General features: G+C 47.6%; 3 protein-coding genes across 3 annotated transcripts in view; all 3 read right to left on the bottom strand.

The window, feature by feature from the left end:
• The window catches only part of LOC136296082 (hydrocephalus-inducing protein-like), a 73,158-nt gene extending 68,099 nt beyond the window's left edge, over positions 1-5,059 (bottom strand). The window contains exons 1-3 of the mRNA XM_066194906.1: positions 5,004-5,059; positions 4,101-4,215; positions 760-879 (exon numbers count right to left, since the gene is read on the bottom strand). Of these exons, the coding sequence (XP_066051003.1) occupies positions 760-879; positions 4,101-4,215; positions 5,004-5,059 (291 nt within the window). The remainder of the gene's footprint in view (positions 1-759; positions 880-4,100; positions 4,216-5,003) is intronic.
• A 1,438-nt stretch (positions 5,060-6,497) lies between these two features.
• Positions 6,498-12,669, bottom strand: LOC136296081 (hypoxanthine-guanine phosphoribosyltransferase-like). The gene is made up of 10 exons (XM_066194905.1): positions 12,541-12,669; positions 12,061-12,173; positions 11,204-11,332; positions 10,595-10,778; positions 10,191-10,253; positions 9,630-9,647; positions 9,351-9,433; positions 8,308-8,354; positions 7,551-7,627; positions 6,498-6,637 (listed from the first exon to the last, which is right to left on the bottom strand). Exons 1-10 carry the CDS (start codon positions 12,667-12,669, stop codon positions 6,590-6,592), a joined length of 891 nt encoding a protein of 296 aa, XP_066051002.1. The 3' UTR covers positions 6,498-6,589.
• Positions 12,670-16,850: 4,181 nt separating this feature from the next.
• LOC136296080 (hydrocephalus-inducing protein-like) overlaps positions 16,851-19,998 on the bottom strand; it is a 71,845-nt gene continuing 68,697 nt past the window's right edge. The window contains exons 65-69 of the mRNA XM_066194904.1: positions 19,770-19,930; positions 19,162-19,262; positions 18,421-18,582; positions 17,844-18,066; positions 16,851-17,056 (exon numbers count right to left, since the gene is read on the bottom strand). Of these exons, the coding sequence (XP_066051001.1) occupies positions 16,894-17,056; positions 17,844-18,066; positions 18,421-18,582; positions 19,162-19,262; positions 19,770-19,930 (810 nt within the window). The 3' untranslated portion in view covers positions 16,851-16,893. The remainder of the gene's footprint in view (positions 17,057-17,843; positions 18,067-18,420; positions 18,583-19,161; positions 19,263-19,769; positions 19,931-19,998) is intronic.

Genomic DNA, 19,998 nt, shown 5'->3' with positions numbered 1-19,998 from the left:
ACAAGCCTCATTTAAGAAAATGTTTCCCTGACAGAAATTCAAATGGTCTCAGTTTTCCCCTTTACAGTCCAACACAACTGCTGACATTTTTCAACTTTTTCCCTCTCAACTCTCTTGGGAAACTGCCAAACAGGAGCACATGGCTTTGGATGTGCTGTGGTTCTCCAAAGGGAAAGCAGAGCACCATGTTGCTTTTGGAAAACCTGAGCAGAGCTGGATGAAGCTTAGCAGGAGCCTGAAGTGGCACCTAAAGGCCTCCTACTGCTTCTGCTACATCACTCTGATTCCAGGGCTGTTTCAGAACATTTCCTGCCGTGCTAATGCCACTAATGATAGTGATTCCAGCAGAAAGCGTAGAAGACTCAGCCCCTGAGCTTCGACTCTGAGCTGCACAAAGGGAGCCAAACAGGCTGAGAGAGGCAGAAATTCCTACCAGGAACCAAGATTAACCAAGGAGACACAAGATGTGGTATAGACTCAAGGCAAAGCATGAGAGCAGGTAAGAACTGTACAACCCTCAACATTCCTATCAATCAGAGCTTTCAAAAGAAGGAAACTCCTTTGGGATAGATACCGTCAGCCCATGGGCAAAATCAGGGGAGAATTCCCAGCACAGGAAGATTTCCACCATCTTGCAGAACAAGATGCTGAGACATTTTCTTCTGGATGTGCTGCAGCAGATAACTTGCTTTGCTGTACACTATGGGAATTACACCACTCTTCCAGCACAGTGTTAACGCTCCATGTCCCAGCACTTACCTCGCCCTTATTCATGAGAGACACCACCATTTCATAGACCTCATGAACGACGAAGTTCCGAAATACCACCTCTGGTGGGGAAACGCTAAACGAGCTCTTTTTCCGGGGAGTTGATGACAACTGGAGAGGCAAGAGAGAGCAGGGAGACGTTCAGCTGCTGGGAGGAAGGTTCATGAAGGAGAATCTTACACTGATCCCCACTGAAGTACAGACTCATGGCGAGCACCTCTGCCCAGGCCACACTAGGGAAACAGTAGCTCACCCACCTCTGCTCTCAGCTGATCAAGAGCTGCAGGGCCACACAGAGCAGGCTCGAGCCAAGCTGCTCTTTTGGCACCCATTTCTCCGGGTTTCCTTCTCCAGAATGCCAGGCAGCACTTACCTTGAGGACTGCCCTGTGCCCATGAGGTCACAGAGCTCTGGGGCACTGACTGAGGACTCATGGAGTAAGTAAAACCCATAAATTTACATCAGACTCCATGGGAAACAATTTTGGGATGTCCGTTATTCTGAGACAGGGAAACTGAGGCCCACACAACTGCAAATATCTTTTTTCATCTAGAACTTAGACATTAGTAAGAAGAGAACAGTACCAGAGGAGGTGTGAGAGATGAGGCGATATTTTGCTGAACAATGTCAAAAGGTTATTAAGTTAAAGAATGAAAGTTGTTGGTTCTGTGTGTTGTTTGTGGTTTGGATTTTTTCAGGTTGGTTTGTTGCGTGCTGCTGTGAGCTGGGAGAAGGACGTGGCTGAAGACCTGACCAAAAGGAAGTAGGATGAGAGGGGAGGGGACAGAAAAGTTGGTGATGAGAGGGGAGGGGACAGAAAAGTTGGTGGTCAGAGAGAATGGAAGTTCCTGAGTACTGTCCAACGGGAAAGGGGCCGGGGACCGCCCCAGGCAGGTATAAAGGGTATAGAAAGATTGCCATTTTGCTGGAGGGTGTCTTTGTTTGTCTCCAGGGGAGACGGAGACACGCCCAGCTCAGTTGAATCGTTACTAATAAACAGTTTTCTTTTGCTTGGATGATTTTGTCCCCGTTAATTGTATTTAAAAGTTAGTGCATTGCTAGCAGAGGTAAAGGCAAAAGTAAAGTAACACAGAAGTTAGGAAAAAGACAAATGAGGTGATCGCTGAATGAGGATAACGTTCAGTTCTTTTCTCAGCAAGTTGGTATCTCCTTTTTAAATGGGTGCTTTCTTGTAATCTGTTATTGCTATCTTATTTAATACCATTGGAGAGCACGTCTGGAATGACACAACAGCAACAAATGCTTCTGGAGCAGAGACATTGCTTTGAGAAAACTCTCCCCTGCTTTGTCTGCCCTCTCCAGACACACTGCTGTCACTCCAGAGACACAAGCAGGAATCCTCCGTGACTTGACAGGAGGCACACTCTGCCCAAGGGAGTGGCTGCAGCACGCTGTCCCCTTAGTCGTGCCCTTCTCTGAGGTGTTCCCAATCCCCCCTCTCCAGGGCGATCCTTAACCACTTTGTTACACATCTCATGCTGCCAATTTCCTGCTCAACTGCCCACCTCGGTCACCTACCCGTTTGGAGTGGGCTTTATACTGAGCCAGCCCTGCAAGAAAAGCAGCTTTAAACACACCTCTAAGCAGGCACTGATCCAGATAAAGCACATCCATTCCCCTCTGCCCAGGGTGAGTCCCCTGTACATCTGGCAGCGTGCAAAATCTAACACCACGTCAGGGTTCCAACCCAAAGCATGAATGCAATGAGTTTTGTTAAATCTGAAGTAATTACTGCAGCTCCTCGGCCTTCAAAGGCCAATGCTGCCACTGCGGAGGGAATCCTATGACCCCAAGCATTTGCTGGTGACCGCACCTAAGCAAGAGGCGGCTGTTTCAGCAGGAGAATGGCAAATGGCAATTTTGTGCCTTTGCGTCCCCAGCCTTCCCCCCCTTGTTTTAGCAATGGCAGCTACACTCCAGCAAAGCCCAGCAGCTTCAGCAGAGGTTATTTGTGTTGGCTTAGTGCAGATCAGGACTCCAAGTCCACCACAAGAAGCAGTTTGCAATGACAGGACCTGGACACTGAGATGTTTTGCTGGAGGCAAGCCTGTCACAAGCACACATCCTCTTCAAACTTCACATCAAACAGAAAGAAAAAGAGCAGGAAAAGGCTACCTTTTGACGACTCAGTCTCAGGACTTGAAATGGGCTAATGCTGGGCAGAATACGCCTCCCAGTACTGGCCTGAACCTTCTCCCTCAGGAACGTAGATGGAAGCAGCTGAAAGGCAAAAAAAAACGCAGCAAGAGCCTCAGAGATGCCACTGTTCATATAGGCTTTCTCTTGAACAAGAGGCACTGGTGAATAATTTGTGATCACATAGTCTAGGACAGTCCTGGAAGCCCTGGAAGTTACTTGCTGAAATACTTAGCATCAGTAAATTAATAACACAGAGTAAAATATACATACTCCAACCCCATGGCTCTGTCCCATTAGCTTCTCCATGATTTGATGTGACTTGTTTGGGGATTTCTGCTCTTTGGGCATTTTTTTCCTCTTTAGTTTTATTGGATTGAGGCAGTGACCTTTTCAGAGAGTGGGGTGGAGCTCTCAGCACTCCCCTAACTCCATTCCTGCACAACACTCAAAACTCACAGCAAGGAGATAGCACTGCTGGGCGAGTCCAAGAGACGCAAGAAAGCAAAGTTGTACCAAGAGTGAGGTGCACAGGAATGTGTCCAAGTTTTAGTTCTCTCCGTTAATTGGCTTTAGTTTTCTCTGCCTGGGCTCACAGATCCCTCCGCAGAAGAAAACAGAGGGATCTCCTTGACAGAGCCTCAGCCGTGGGGTATCTTCAGTCAAGTGAGCTCCTGACACAGCCAAGGCACCATTGCAGCCCTGACTCTGCTGCCTGCAGGGCTGGATCTGTGCCCCACACAGGAGAGGAGAGGGAACAGCTGGTTTGGAACCTCTTCAGGCTGGGACCAGCCGCGTCTCTCAAGGCTTTGGGCAGAGTTTGAGCTTCCCCCCCACATGCCCAAGGGCAGGCTGGTCAGAGCAGCACTGGTGAGTGTCCACCTGACAGAAGGAATGACTGTGACCAAGGGGAGGGAAAGGAGCAGGTGCTCAGGGCTTCAGCTTCACAGAGGTTTAACTTGGCTCCGGTGGCAGAGCCAGGCAAGCTGGACTGTCCCTGAAGCAACACACGGTGTTCCCTACTGCACCAGGACAGCCCCACCAAGAGGAGCACGGCACAGAGAGGTGGGGACGGGGTCTGCAGCTGGACAGTGCTGCTGGACAACGGGCAGGGCAGGGAGAGGAGGGACACCAGGGGAGTTTCCAGCCTTAGCACAGCCCCAGTGGGTACTCACTTTAACAGACGCCAGTTTTTCTCTTAACAAAGAACGAGGTGGTGGTGGTGGTGGTGTCTTCTTCGAGAATCCAGAAGCCATTTTGAAGGGAGGATGTCGTAGATAAGCGACAATGCTTCACCTGGAAGGAGCAACAATGAAAGTCCGAAAATGCATACCCCAATTCATGGCAGACTCAAGGGATATACTGGTGCTAAAAATTTTACATTACTTAAAGGTAGCTAAGTGCTTGTTTGGCACAAGTAGCTAGTATTGTTAGACCTCTAGTGGGACTGTATTTGAGGACTATATGGCTATGTTGTGCACTTCAAAGATGGATCATACTGAAACCTGGAGCCAAGAATCTGAACATTAATGATAGATAGAACAAAGCTGTAGCTTAAATATTACTTAAAAACAGCTCAAGTGGACCTCCTCTTCTTTAGGCTGAAGAACCCCTGCTCTCTCAGCTGCTCCTCACAGGACTTGTGAGAGACTGGAATGTCATGGCTAATGGCTGAAATAGTGTCATAAAGGAATTTTTGCCCTTTGTGACAAAGCTGTATAAAGAAGCTGCGAGCACCAAAGCCCACCCTTGCTTGAAAATGCTTCCTGAGTGGAACTTTGGACGGTGAGTTAAGCCACCTAAGGGAAACTGAGACAAGATAAAGGTGACACTATTGTCCCACTACCTCAGGTCTGGGGAGGAGTAAACAAGGCTCAGGGAGAAACATGTATCCACAACAAAACCAAACCCAGCAGCTGTCCTGAAAATCAGCTCTGTCTGGGGAAGTCATAGCCACAGACTCATCTGCTGAGGCCAGGCTTGCACACAAACCTCCCATCAACAGAGAGGGAAGGAGGAAATTTTGGGGGTGTGGTGTAACCTCTGCTCAGAGGCAGTGGACACCCATCCTCCCTCACACAAACGGGCTCAGCTCTAGAACCCCCACTCCCAGAAGGCCACATCCAAGGGACATTGCCGTGAGGGGCAGCTGAGGGGGTGTCACAACCCATCAAAGACCTCCAAAGTGCCCCCAGACCCACGCCTGAGGCCTTGCACCAGGTGACTGCACGGGATGCAAAGTAACAGACCTGAAAATCCAGAACCCAATTCATGGCAGACTCCAAGGATATGCTGGTGCTAAAGGTTTTATATGAGTTGAAAGTAGCAAGAGACAGAGTCAAACTTGCCCTGCCCCAGGGAGGTACCTGGGCAGTCCCACCTTGCCCAAATCTGTACGAATCCATTGGACTCTTATGTTTTGTCACACCTCAGCACAGAGAAGACTAGAAGAGGATTTAATGGTATGCCGATGGGTTCCATGGAATGGTGATATTTTCCACCTTAATCAGTCTCTGTCACTCTCTTTCTGTCCCTCTCCCCAACCCCCCTCCTCCCCTTTTCTATTTCTTTCTCTCTCTCTTCCTCACATTTGCTGTTACATTAAATCCAGACTATTGATTTTGGCATATGGTCTCGTTTGCACCTGAATTCAGATGCATTTTCCTAATAATGTTAACAACCAGATCATAACAATCCACTGAAACTTGAACAGAACTCATTCACCTTTAAGCAGTTTAAGTAATCACTACAGGAAAAAATGTATAGACTAGTGTATTTAGGAGATGTTGCATTTCTTCAGTAAAAAGAGAGCACAATCATTGCACCATATATTGTTCACCCACTCGGCTGTACGTGCCACCGAACTGCTACACCAGAAGACTGGCATTATCACATCCTGTATTTCCCTTTGGCATTCTTTTTCAGAGCACAGATGCGACAAAACCAAAAGCCTCAACTTTAGTCAGTCTTTACCTTCAAAGGCAATTCAGGACTCGCTCGCAGAGACAAAGTCCCCGCGAGTTCAGGACTCGCTCGCAGAGACAGAGTCCCCGCGAGTTCAGGACTCGCTCGCAGAGACAGAGTCCCCGCGAGTTCAGGACTCGCTCGCAGAAACCAATGTTCCGCCGACAATTCACTCGGCAAATCGCCCAGTGAAGCCGCCCGCAGGCGCCCAGGCTGCAGCGCCCAGTGCGGAGCGCGCCGTGAGGCAACTGAGGGCGCACGGCGGCCACAGCCGTGGTTACCTTCGCGGCTCCCGGGCAACCGCGGCGACGATTGTGACGGCCGCGCCGGGCCGAAAAGGGGCGCCGGGCGGACCTCGTTCCCGCCTCGGCCCCCGCCTGCTGCAGCCTTCCTCGGTTCCCCCTCGGGCCCCGGCAGGAGCGGCAGGAATCCGCCCCGGGGCCCGGAACGGGACGGGCGCGGCGCCAGAGGCTCGCAGCCAGCTCCGAGCTGCTCCCTCACAGCGGGAAAAACGCGGGAACTCAACAGTCCGTGTGCAGCGCAGAGTGCAAGTGGGAATCGGAGAGCTGCAGGTCCTGGGCGCTAACATTTGGCTTCTCGTCCTTCGTAGGGACACGCAAGCAGCGGAAGTGATTTCCTGGTGTAATGGTTTAGCACCTAAGCAGCAGCCAGGAATTAGTGCTCCAGAAGACTGACGTTATCACATCCTGTATTTCTCTTTGGCCTTCTCTTTCAGAATACAGATGTGCTAAAAGAAGAAGTACAATATTTATCAACCCCTATCTTCGAATGACGTGCGAGACTGATTTTCAGCTGTATTCCCAGCATTGTAATAAAAACACACTAGAACCGTAATTGTTGCAAGTTCCCTACTTGCAGTAAACTCGAGGTTTTAATATTCTTTCCAAGCTTATCTGTAATATATAGGTTTATATATTTGAAAGAACTTAGGTTTGTTAAATTACTGCACACTACTTCATGCTGCTGAACAATAGCACAGATTGTTTGTGTCTTCAGCAGAACTGGTTTGTCTTAGTAAAAAGACTTAGAAGTGAAAAACTTTCCGAGTTACCCGGAATTAAGAGAGTACTTTTGAAAACAAAGGAGGGAAGAAAAGATCAACCCTATTAGTTTACGGTGTTTCCAAGTCTACTACTCTGTACAGCCTAAGGAAGCTCTAAAGGAATAAGGGAAGAGAGATCTCACAGACACGTTATCCAAAGGTGTATGGAAAACCTTCGCACGGAGTCCCTGACCAGCCGCTTCAAAGACTCGGTGATAGAAGAGCAACAGAGGATTGAACAAAGGCAGACAAATTTCCAATTCAAGTCAAATTACAAGTTATTTTATTTTCAGCTGGGGCTGCAGACTGCATGCTGTTCACTATCCTGGGGGTTCAGAAGGTCCTGCAGCATGGCTGAGCCATGAGACTTGTGGACTAGAATTATAAAAAGGTGAAGCCAGACATTTCTTATGCACCTCCATTGCATTACCAACTCGGCACCTTAAAAATGGCTTTGCTCTTTTAATGGAAGTTTCTAGCTGGAATTGAAGGGTTTTTAATTGTTGAGAAGCTCTCAGTAGAAACAAATATTTTTGCTGGGTACCCGTGGTGGGTAGGTGCCTGATAGCTGGCGGTGGAGTCATGTGCATGTACTTACATTTAGATCTCTGAAGTATTCATTATAGTCAAGAGCATATCCAACCACAAATTTATCTGGAATTTCAAAGCCTACATCTGTAAGAAAACACAGTTCTTTTTATATCTGTGGTGTAAGTAGCTTTTAAGTGCAGAGTTTGTATTCGACACATACTTGAGCAAAGAGTAATTGGCATCATCTCTTTCGGGGTGCTTCCTTAAGAATCTGAGCTGTAAATTGATGACACAGGTTAGAATCTAAACCATTCCCATCAGTCAGTTTATAATTAAGGTATTAAGAGAATGATTTTTATTAACAAAATAATTGTTTAAAACCTAGTTATGCGTTAGTCCTGGGAGAGGAGACAAGGAATGAGATTTCACTTGAGTGAAAGTAGATGAAATGTGATTCAGTAGGACTTTCCAGTTTGGAAACAAGGCAAGTTTAATAATGCAGAGTCAAAACAAATGTCCTCTAGGGTCAAAGCAAAGCAAAGCAAAGCAGTTAAGGTTTGATTCTGTTTCTACTATCAAATAGTTCAATTTGTGTATCAAATAGCTAAACCTGCACTCAGGCCAAGCGGGGAAAAAATGTGGTCATGAGGTCTCGGGATGGCATAGCTGGTCATTGCTTCACAAGTTTTGTGTAGTTTTTCCCCATTTCTCTTGGCCTTCATGAAACTTATGTGCCAGTCATCAGATGTGCTGCCTGAAGTGAAACTGTAAGACTGTGTTTTGGAAAATACAGAAAAAAAGTACCAGAAAAACACCATACTTACAGTCTGGTCTGTAACCTGGACTCTGACATGTCCTTTTAATGAGCAGGCTGTAAGGCAGAGCAGAGACAGTTGGTTTTTAAATTATGTCTTACTCTAAGCTGTAAACTTCCTTCTCCCACACCTCCCCATAAGCTTCTAAAATCATGCACTTCAAACAGTGAGAGTATTGCACAGAAAAAGCAGTGGTCAGCCTCGTAGTGGAGGGAGAAGCAAAGGCTCTGATCTAGGTTCATTCTCCGTGTTCAAGTGGCTCTACTTTGTATTCAGTTCCCTTCGATCCTGTGTCTCGGATCATTGCCCTTCCATGTAGCAATGCCTCAGGACACTAGAATAGCACAGAGGGGGAAGCATGTCCAAGTGGCTGGTAGCAATTTTAGTGGGGAGGGAGGGAGGAAAGGACAATGTCTTCTGCAATATTCATATCTATTCTTGGTTTGCCTGTGCACTTCAGAAGAAACTGAGAACCTCCGGGACAGTCACTAGAAGGACTGTGTGAATAACTGGTGCATAAAGCAACTGTTTTAATAAAGCATTGTGGTTACTTGACAGGCACAGGGATATTCCACAAAATTTCCTTTTAGAGATCTACCAAAAGCAGATTTAGAATGCTACTTGAAGTCATCTTCCAAGTGCTGACAGACTCTTAGATTCTGGTAACTTCTACGGTTGAGAATATTAACAAACATTCTGAGTGTTGTCATTCTAGTATTGAGGCAACTGAGGTGGTGTTAGAAAACCTATGGAAAGAGATGAATTTCCTTCAAACATAAAATAAGAAACAGGGAATCCATGAGACTTTATGGACTACACAGAAAGAGCCATAAAACCTTATTTTATTCATTTGAGCAGTGAAGATGGTAGTGCACGGGTAAATTTCCCAGTCTCTTTAAGAAACACTTAATATTTCAGCAGCTGGATGAGGATTACTTCCTGCATTTATTTCCTTTCACCCCAAACTTCAAGCCAAACAAGCACCTGTCAGCATACACTGACGATTCACCCAAATGATTTGAATATGTCAGTTAGTAGCTATATCCTTGTACCTTACAACTTTAACCATCCTGGGTTTCTTGTCTTTTATTTTTGACACCAGTGCTTTCATTGTTCTACCAGTCTCAATAATGTCCTGAAAGAGATAAAAAAATAAATTATCCTTCAAGTTTGAAAGGAAAACCAGACTGTCAGTAGACTAAATTAGAGCATACCAACCCGGCAGCACAGTAGCATAATTAATTATTATGTTACATGTAATATGTATTAATTTGAAAAGAAGGGAGAAAAAAAATCCATGTCATTCCACCCCTCCTTCAGTCATTACTTACCTCTACGACTAACACATTCTGGAAGACATTATATAGGAAAAGAAGGGAAAGAAGAGAAAAGATTTAAATGGCAATTTCCAGCAAATTCTACAGCCAAAAAAAGCACACTAAAACCCTCAGTTACAAGGAAGTTGCGCTGGTTTTCAAAGGAGGTCGACATTTGAACTACTGACTTGACTCTGGTGATTTCTGAAGAGTCGAAATTTCTGTATTTATGAAAGCTTAAAATATGGTGATAAAGGCACCTATGTCAGGTCTAGATATCGCTCTATGTATAGCACTAGTATTGTAGAGCCACACGGAACCAGTCAATTCAGCATGGTTCCTTCCTGGGGGTTCTGGGATGAAATGGGGAATAGGATCTTGGGAGCACTCATTACTGATCACTTCAAGTTTCCGTTGAGATCAGTGGGAATTATTCACTGTTTCAAAGCCCAGCATTTTAAATCAGTGTTAGGTGGCTGGAAGTATGCAGTACCAAAATATTAATAAAGATGGATTTCCTGGAAAATACACAAGAACAGTTGTTTCCCTTTAAAAGACAAAGATACTAATTCATACCTTCCCATTTAGTGTAGACAGTTCCTCTCCAACAAAACTGATTTTTTCTGCAGGTGAATCATTCTAGAAGGACAAAGAAGAGATGGAAGTCACATAAACATGCCCAACAGTGTTATCCTGTATTTGTTTGAAAGGTGTGCTGCTCTTGCTATTTTGCAAGAGGAGGGAGTTTGAGATCTGCCCCTGCCTTCGTCATGTTGAGTGTTCTGCTCTACGTTTATTCCAGTGAAGGTATAATCTCCGCCCTTTAGGGCAGATCAGTAAATCAGTTCCTTTTTAGTAGGTAATTTGAACAGAATGTATACATGAACTCAATTTTTGTGGGGTTCTCATGCGAAGTACCACTATTTAGAATGCCAGTCTATGGAGAGAATCAATTTTCCAAAGAAAAGAAAGCTGCTTACACAGTAGCTTTTTATTCTGACAAAATCCACGGTAACAGGCACAGACTTGTCACCATTTTGATTTAGTGCTTTTATATGATCCAGCAAATCAGCAAAGAATTTGTAGCCTCCTTTAAGGACACAGAGTGCAACAATGTGGTGACTTCCCATGTCTTGCAGGATATCTCTAGCCAAACGTTCTGTCCTGTGAAGAAAAAAAAAAAAAAAAAGTGTTCTGTATATCATAGTTGTTTGTCCATATATTAAGCAATGTTCAAGTAAAAATTCTGATCTTGCTGTTAGGTTTCTATAACTAGCAGAGTGTGACCACAGAATGTCGTAGGAAAGTTAGTTATGTATTTGCACAGCACAAGCTGATTTAATCCAGAAACCTCAATATTGCAGGATAGGTGGGCTTAAAGATCTTTGAGGGAACATGGAAGGTTAACTGGGCTTGTAGAGGAATCCTCTCCATAAACCCCCTCTCGTACTAGACTTTAGGACAGAAGGGTTGGGGCTGCAGGGTTTCCATGTTTCTCATGGGCTGCACAGGGCAGGACCTCAGTCTTTTCTTTTGGAGAGACAAAAATTGGCACCACTGTCCCTATTCTTTTCTGTTTACCCTCATACCTGTCCAGGATGAGACCATGAGGAATGAAGACTCTCTCTAAATCTTCTTCGTAATGCTTAGGAATGCAAAACAGATTTTTGTTGTAGCCACTTTCCTCATCTCTTATCTGCAAAGAAAATTCAAGTAGTCTAAAACCAGCAACAAAGCCATACAAGAAAAAGCTTTCAGTCTCTGATAGCGCGAAGAAAAAAATCCTCCTCCCCGATATTATGTCAAAATAAAAACATTTCTGAGAATTTTTAATCTTTCTACTAGAACAATTCACAATCTGATAATTCAGGAGCTGGTGGCTGAGTTGTGAATGGATAACAAATACTTTGCCCCAGTCATTATGAAATAAATTCTTGGCCATGGTCAACTCATTAAAAAAGCCACCCAAAACAGTTACAACCTCCCCTCTTGCTCCATTTGCCCTTCTTGCAGAGCTCAGTAGCTTGCTCGTGTGGTAGACTGTCGCCAGTAGGGACACGAAAGAACCACACTCACCCGACAGGTTGAAGTGAGCAAAGAAAAAAGGGCCGTTTATTGTCGTTTTTGGGTTTAAATAGGATTTGGAGATTTGTCCAGGATTGGAGGACAAAGGGGACACCCCTCTGACCCCAATGGTCATCTCAGAAGTCCATCACATATTGGTATGTGAAAACAATCTACTTGTTTATGTTACATCCGTGAGAAACTCCACTAGAAATATGTAAACAGTCATCAGAAGGCTGAAAATCAGGGCGACATCTCACCCTTTTTGTGTTAGAAAAAGGAAAAGAAAAATGTACAATGTTCAGTCTCTGCCTTTGGAAGGACCATCAGAGTGAACACTCGCATCGTCTGTATCGGAGTCATCACTCAATGGTTCATCCACTTGCTGTCTTTCATTTTGGTCACCGTGTCCGGCTTGCCTGTCGGTCGGATTCTGCCTTTGAGGTCGCAGGTCCGGACGAACACACTTCGTAGGTACCCAGCGTACTCCGGTATCTGTGGGTACACACGCATACCCACGCCCCGAAGCGATAGGGCCATAGGGACCTTCCCACTGCTTAGTGACTAAATGTCGCACCCAAACTTTCGCCCGAGGCTGATGCGTCCCGTCCGATGCCTGCAACGAGAGGTGATGGTTCACCATAATAGGGTTGTTAGAATTCTGTGGCACCGTAAGGTGATTGATAGTGTACAAAGCCTTTGCCAGCCGACTGTGCGGGGTCTCACCCTGCATTAACCGTTTTTGTTTTGGAAGAACCCGCTTCAGAGTACCATGAGCGTGTTCTACAATTGCTTGCCCACTCGGAGAATGAGGGATACCGAACTTGTGCGACGCTCCCCATAGCTGCAGGAACTGCCGCACCTTCTGCGAGGCATAAGCAGGACCACTGTTGGTCTTCACAGCAGAAGGTATGCCTAAAACGGCAAAGGCCTGCCTCCAGCGGGCAATGACATCGCGGGTCTTTTCTCCCGTGTGAGCAGAAGCCCACATTGCAGAGGAGAAAGTATCAACAGTGACATGCACATACTTGAACTGGCCAAACTCGGCAACTTGGGTAACATCCGACTGCCAAAGCTCTAAGGCCCTAAGGCCTCTGGGGTTTAGCCCTGCCGGTAAAGGCGCAGCCAGTGCATGACAGTCGTCGCATGATTCGACAATGTCGTGAGCCTCCGCTGGCGTCAACTGAAACTGCTTTTGTAAGGTATGTGCGTTCTGATGAAAAAACCCATGTGATGCCTTGGCCTGTGCGAGTGTATCAGGCTGAGGTGCTACCCGTGCAGGGTTAGCCAACTTGTCAGCCCTCGCATTACCTTCCGCGATAAATCCTGGCAGATTGGTATGGCTTCTAACACGCAGAACGTAGAATGGATGAAGCCGGGCCTGAATGGCACACCACAGGGCCTTCAGCCAACGAAATAGATCAGCATTGCTAACCTCCTTCAAAATCGAATGGCCCAAACGCTGTGCCATGTCGGCCACATAAGCGGAATCCGTGACCAAATTGAAAGGTTGCCAGGAAAACTTTTGAAATGCCATGATGGCAGCCCTCAATTCAACCGACTGGGCTGATCCATCTTCATGACCTTCCAGAACCTGCCACCCAGATCCATCCTTCCAAGTGACAACGGCCTTTCCGGTCCGTCCCGAGCCGTCAGTAAAGACAGTGGGTCCTTGCACTGGCTCCTGACTATTTTTTGGCCGCAAGGAAATTTCTGTGAAGTTTGCCACTTGCAATAGCTTCTGGCTGGGCAGATGATAAGTAATCTGCCCTGTAAAATTTTCCAGAGCGCTTTGCAGAGAAATACTGTTTGCAAAGCTCCAGTCAAATTCCAGAGCAGCTCCCAGTGGGAGAAGGCCCGTGAGGGTGCTGCATTCGCGCCCAGTCACAAAATCACAGAACATGGAAGGGACCTTCAAGATTACCTTATTCCATCGCCGTGGGGTTAGAAACGCGCTACTTTTTAGATACAACTCAATGGGGACAAATCGTCGAAATAAAACTCTTTATTAGTAACGATTCAGCTGAGCCAGGTGCGTACCTCCCTTCCCCGAGAGACGAGCACGCACACCCTCCGAGAAAATGGCTTTTTTTGATACGCTTTCTTGGCTGGAGCAGTCCCTGTCCCCTTTCCCATTGGATGGGTACTTAGAAACTTCCCTTCTCTCCTGACTGCCAACTTTTCACGGAATCACAGAATTAATTAGTTTGGGAAAGACCTGTCAGATCATCTAGTCTAACCTATGACCTAAGAGCACCTTATCAACCAAACCGTGGCATGAGTGCCACGTCCAGTCTTTTTCAAACACGTCCAGGGTTGGTGACTCCACCACCTCCCTGGGCAGATGACTCCAGCGTGCAGTCACTCTTTCAGTGAAGAATTTTTTTGTAACATCTGACCTAAACTTCCCCTGGCACAGCTTAAGGCTGTGTCCTCTTGTTCTGTCAGTTGTTGTCTGGGAGAAGAGACCGACCCCTACCTGACTACAGCCACCTTTCAGGGAGTTGTAGGGAGTGAGAAGGTCACCCCTGAGTCTCCTTTTCTCCGGGCTAAACAACCCCAGCTCCCTCAGCTGCTCCTCACAGGGTTGGTGTTCCAAGCCCCTCTCCAGCCTTGTTGCCTCCTTTGGATGTGTTCAAGTGTCTCGTTGTCCTTCCTAAACTGAGGGCCCGGAACTGGACACAGCACTCAAGGCGTGGCCTCACCAGTGCCAGGTACAGGGGAAGAATGACCTCCCTGCTCCTGCTGGCCACGCCATTCCTGATCCAGGCCAGGAGCCATTGGCCTTCCTGGCCACCTGGGCACACTGCTGGCTCATGTTCAGCTGCTGTCACCAGCACCCCCAGGTCCCTTTCTGCCTGGGCACTGTCCAGTCACGGTGTCCCCAGTCTGTAGCGCTGCAGGGGGTTGATGTGGCAAACGTGCAGGACTTGGCACTTGGACTCGTTAAACTTCATGTCATTGGACTCTGCCCATCCATCCAGCCTGTCCAGGTCCCTCTGAAGAGCCCTCCTATCCTCCAGCAGATCGACATACACTCCCAGCTTGGTGTCATCTGCCAATTTACGGTCCCCTCCCTTCTCATCCTACCTGTTTTTTAATCACTTCTTCAACCCCACCCCTCTTCCAGCTCACAGCAACACTCCAGAACAAATCCAAACAATCCAAACAACAACACACAGAACCAACAACTTTCATTCTTTAATGTAATTACCTTTTGGCTTCAGCAAAATATCATCTCATCTCTCACAATCCACCCTTTCCTTTTATTATCCTTTTTTGCCAAAGCCCTTGATTTACTCATCCGGTCCGCTCAGCATAAACTGACTCCTTTTGCAAAGTAGTTATAAATAAGATTAATCAGTCTTTTATTAGGTCAGTGTTAAATCCAATCTATTTAAAAGTTCCTGAGTTGTCAGTTCACGTTGCTGTCCATAGTTCCTCCAGCTCAAGAGAAGTAAGTTGTAGATGGACTTGTGTGCAGTGCCTCCCATCAGTTCCACGGATGCTTGGATGAAGCAAACCTCAGATCGGAACTGTGGCAACAAAGATTGCCTTCCTCGGTGTCCATACCCGCTTCCTAAGTTCTGTGCACTAGAACAGCACGCTGTGGGGACATAGAGGTGAAGTGCAGAAGCCGTGACACTCCATCCAGCAATTTCCAGAGTCTTAGAACGTAATTTCCTATTTTTCTTTTGTCAAGGTCTGGTATGACTTATATTCCCAATGCTCAACACCCAAGGGATTGCAGCAAAAGTCTCTCTGGTGGCAAACACAGAGGTCAGTCCGGTCTTGCCCTTGACTGTTTACTATGAAATCATCTTTTGAAGATTAACTTTAAAGGGTCACTTCCTTGTACCACTGTCCAAGTTTGGAGAGGAGCTTCTACTGGTCCTTTGACTTGAGAGGCGTGAGACCACTCCTGTTCTGCAGTCCTGAACACTGTTTCAGTTGTTAAAAGTACCTGAAAAGGACCTTCCCGTGCTGGTGTAAAGGTAAAGAAGCAAATCTCCTGGTTTTACCTGGTGTATATGAAAATCTAGAGGTGACGTTGAGGGTAACAACCCTTTTCTTCCAAGACCCATGAGAGAAAGTTTAATTGCCTGCAAATCATTTCTGAGATATAAGTCATTAGTTTCAGCCAACCCCTCCTCCCTTCCCACCTGAGGTAACCCAAATAACGTTTCATATGGAGAAACTCCTATGTCCTTTCTTGGAGCAGTTCTGATCCGTAATAATGCTAATCTGCTTTCAAGCATTAATTTGGTACTTTGGTTCTTAAGGATAGCATTCAATCTCTCCACACATCCAGAGCTTTGAGGGTGCTACAGGGTATGACATTTCCAATTTATGTCTAATACAACACATACAGAATGAAAAATTTTTGAAGGAAAGTGTGTTTCCTTATCTGAGTCCATTCTTTCAATTATCGCATATCTGGGAATGATTTGTTCTAAAAGCTTCTTGGCCACTTTGGAGGTAGGAAAGGCTTCTACCCAGTGGGTGAGGTGATCAGCTATTACCAGAAGGTATTTCCATCTCTGTATTTTGGGCAACTCGGTGTAATCTACTGGCATATTTTGAAAGGGCCTAAGGGCTAGGGCTCTTCCCTCACTAAGGTGTTTTCTCATCTCTTTCTTATTTATCTTTTATCAAATCAAGCATTGTTCAGTCACTATTTGGCTATTGTATAGATTGCCTCACAGCAGCAGCAAGTTCTTAAGAACTGATCACACAGTGCTTGAGCTCTGCAGTGCATCCCGTGCTGCAGCTTAATTAAAATTTCTCCAGTAATTGCTTTATTTATTACTGGGCTCCCTTCCCTGCCTGGCTGTGACTGGAACGACACCAAAGGGAAAGTGTCTGCAGCAAGAGAAGGCTGTGGTTGGGTAACTGGTTCTGTTTGTTGTTGCTGCTGGTGTTGTTTGTTTCCCTTGTTATACATACTAGAAAAGAACTGTTCCTCTTTTCCCCGTATCTTTGCATGAAAGCCCCTTAATTTCAAAATTATAACAATTTGGAGGGAAGGGGGTCAAATTCTCCATTCCAGAGAGGCCCCAGACACCTGTCTTTCCAACCAAGACAAGCTGACAATTAACCATGTATTGCTAATTGTTTAATAACAATTAGTTAACGATTAGTAGAGACCATCAGCAGCAGCAGCAGACACAACGTTGGCAGCTCCTGCCAGATGCTCCAGCTGACGCAAATGCTGTCACTCAGGTGGTAAGTTCCAGTGCAACTGCTTCTGGGGTCTCTGTCCTTTCTCTTCCTGCCGTAACGCAGAGCGTTTTGGTTTATCACGACTCTTCTGCTCCCGGGCTCTGCCTTTCACAATCACCCGCACCTTCTTCTGAGTCGCCTCCAGGTTAGGGATCCTAGGAAGAAAGGGCCCGGTATCAGCCAGACGAGCATTTCCAGCACGCCACTTTTCTGTCTCCATGCAGAGCACACAGTGTTGTGTCCTCTCTCTGTGCAAGCAGCAAGCAGCAAATTAAACAACTGCTCTCGCTGCATGGAGGCTGCAGAGGTGCAAGGGCAGGGACAGGAGCAGTTAAGTGCCTGGGGACCAAATGCAACACACAGGATTCCATGTAGAGAAGCAGCCCTTGCTTGTCCCAAAAGAAGCAGAGCTCGGTCCAGGGTGCTCCCTGCGTCTCTTGTTACAGATTTTGCAACCCTCCAGGAGCTTCCTATTTCATTCAAGGTCTTTTCCCAGTGTCTCCCTACCAAGGCCAGAGGATCTTTCTGTGCTCCTGTGGGTGTGTGTGTCTGCTGCCTCTCTGGGATTGCCTGTCTCCAGGCCCCCCATCCCAGTCACAGGGACTGAAGGGAGGGTGTTAGGGGATGAACCAGGCTGCGCTGGGTGATGCCCAGCAACAGGACAAGAGGCAACGGGCAGAACCTGAACAGGAAACTCCACCTGAAGCCCAGGAAGAACTTCTTTCCTGTGCAGGTTGCCCAGAGAGGGTGTGGAGCGTCCCTCACTGGAATTACTCCAGAGCCCTCTGGACACAACCCTGTGCCATGTGCTCTGGGATGACCCTGCTTCAGCAGGGAAGCGGGAGCAGATGACCCACTGTGATCCCTTCCAACCCGCCCCAGCCAGTGATTCAGTGATACCCGTCAGCAGCATGAGTTGCCAAGCGTGTAGACGTTTCCCACCTGCACAGCATGGTGGCCGTAAACTTCCCCACGCTCTTCGGAGAGAACAGGACGTGAAAGGTCTGCTTCTCGCCAGGAGCGATGGTGCCGTGGTAGGGGTTGATGGAGAACACTGGCAGGTCATGGAGGGCATCTGGGAGGATTTCCAGGGAGGAACTGACACGCTGCAGAGGGAGGTGCTTTTGCTTTGAGTGGTGTGGCTTCTTGGAGCGGTCCTGCTGCTGCTGAGAGAGGTGCCGTTCCTTGGAGCTGCGCCGCTTCTGGGAACTCTTCTTCTGCTTCGAATCCAGCTGCTGCTCCTCAGAAAGCTGCTCCTCCTCAGAAAGCTGCTCCTCAGAAAGCTGCTCCTCCTCAGAAAGCTGCTCCTCAGAAAGCTGATCCTCCTCAGAAAGCCACTCCTCAGAAGCCTGCTCCTCCTCGGAAAGCTTCGTCATGTCATTAGGGTCTATCTCCGGAAACTCTGCCTCGTCCTCATAAAGCGGCTCCTCAGAAAACTCCTCCTCCTCCTCCTGGTCTGTGTAAAGGCACTCCTCCTCAGAAAGCCGCTGCTCCTCAGGCTGCTGCTGCTCCTCGGAATCCTCCTGCTGCTGCTGCTGCTGCTCAGAATCCTGCTGCTCGGCAAGCTGCTGCAGCTGCCACAGCTCAGAAGGATGGATCTCAAAAGGATGGTCCTGCTCCCACCAGAAACGACTCACCAGCTTCTTCTGATGCCTTACAGTAGTAGAAGACAGGAAGCGCCCTGCAGAGAGGAAGAGGACACCTTTCAAAGACAAAACCCTGTGTTGCCAGCAACTCTGCCTCCTGCTGCAGGTAGGTGGAAGAGAGCTGGGATGCACTTGGAGCATCTCTGGCCAAGTACTTTCAGCAGGAAATAGAGCGTCTGGGAGCAGGGTCCCTGCCTGCAGCACACACTCCCGTGCCAGAGCAGGAGAGCTGGTTTTAGACAATGACTTTGCATTTGCCCTGGAATGGGGAACTGCACACGGACAGGGGCTGTAGGGCAGCTCACGCATTACACCATTGTTTTTCCCAGTCTCAGACTTCTCTCAGAGATGACCTGATGTCCCCTTCCCAGCCCTGACCCAGGCACGTGGCTTTCCCCAGAGTCTGCCTCAGCTCCTTTGCAGAGCACAGGTGGCAGGGCGAGAACAAAAGGGGCTGAAAGACAGAGGGGGGCAAGGAGAAAACTCCAGCTGCAGCTGGGAAGATGCTGATGAAAGTGGATGTGTGGACAAGGATGAAAAAGCAAGTCATGTTTTGGAGTGAAGTGGCAGGGTGTTCTCCGCAGGCCCTCAGCTACCGAGTGAAATGCCCTTACGCATCAGAGTGGTTGAGTATGGCTTCTTCACTGCTTCACTATCTGCAGCTTCCTCCCAGGAGTATTCCAGGGCTACCTTCCCTGTGTTGTGCATCCTGAAACTGAAAAGCAAGGAGGAGGAATAAAAAAAAAGGTCCAATAAATATAAAGCAAATAGTACAGTAACATGGCCTGATGGACTCCTGGTATCAATTTCTCCTGAGGAGCATCTTCTTCCCCAGGCAACCCTGCCACGTTCCGCTGTCCTGGGTGGCCCAGAAATGTATTTCCAAGTCTGGAAGTTTAAGAGGAAAGGGCCAACATGGTGCCCAGGACACTGAAGCTGAGGGGCTTACTCTGGACTTTAGGTTTTGGTTTGACTGCAAACTTATTCTTGAGCAGATGAGGATAGGTGACAGGCGGTGAAAGCAAACCCACGGCTGTCCTCAGCAGAAGGGTGTGGCAGCACTGAACCTGTCCTGACCACCACCTCCTGCTTGGCTTTGTGTGCACGTGAATGGGCCTGTGCTGGTTTTGGCTGGGGTAGAGTTCTGGGAAGCAGGCACTGGGTCAGCCCTGGGCAAAGGCAGCTCCCGCTCACAGGGCCCTGCCTGGCCTCCAGCACTCACGTGGCTCTCCTTGTCTGGAAGGGCAAGGTATCCTTGAGCTGGACCACAGTCGTGTTCAGTTTTAACTGGCTGTAGGCAACAACGGCGCTGAGGTACAGCTCGGCCTCCTGGCTGCTGTCCTCCAGCACAGCGTGAGCTGGTTCTGGGACTCTCTTGACCACCTGCAAACAGAGGAGGGAGGAATCACTGAGCAGAGCCCACAAAGTCAGGCTGAGAAGGGAGTCTTTTG

The sequence above is a fragment of the Chamaea fasciata genome, unplaced genomic scaffold, assembly GCF_029207755.1.
Source record: "Chamaea fasciata isolate MVZ Bird 193981 ecotype frontalis unplaced genomic scaffold, bChaFas1.0.hap1 SCAF_12, whole genome shotgun sequence".
Taxonomy (NCBI): domain Eukaryota; kingdom Metazoa; phylum Chordata; class Aves; order Passeriformes; family Sylviidae; genus Chamaea; species Chamaea fasciata.
This window is presented reverse-complemented; position numbering and strand designations above follow the sequence as displayed.

Coding starts and splice junctions, on each gene's coding strand:
- LOC136296081 (XM_066194905.1), bottom strand. CDS start 12,669: ATGTGGGCTTCTGCTCACACGGGAGAAAAGACCCGCGATGTCATTGCC. Junction 11,333..12,060: donor ACCAAAATGAAAGACAGCAA/GTGGATGAACCA, acceptor TGCTGGTTTTAG/ACTACTTGAATTTTCTTTGC. Junction 10,779..11,203: donor CATGGTCTCATCCTGGACAG/GTATGAGGGTAA, acceptor TTTTCTTCACAG/GACAGAACGTTTGGCTAGAG.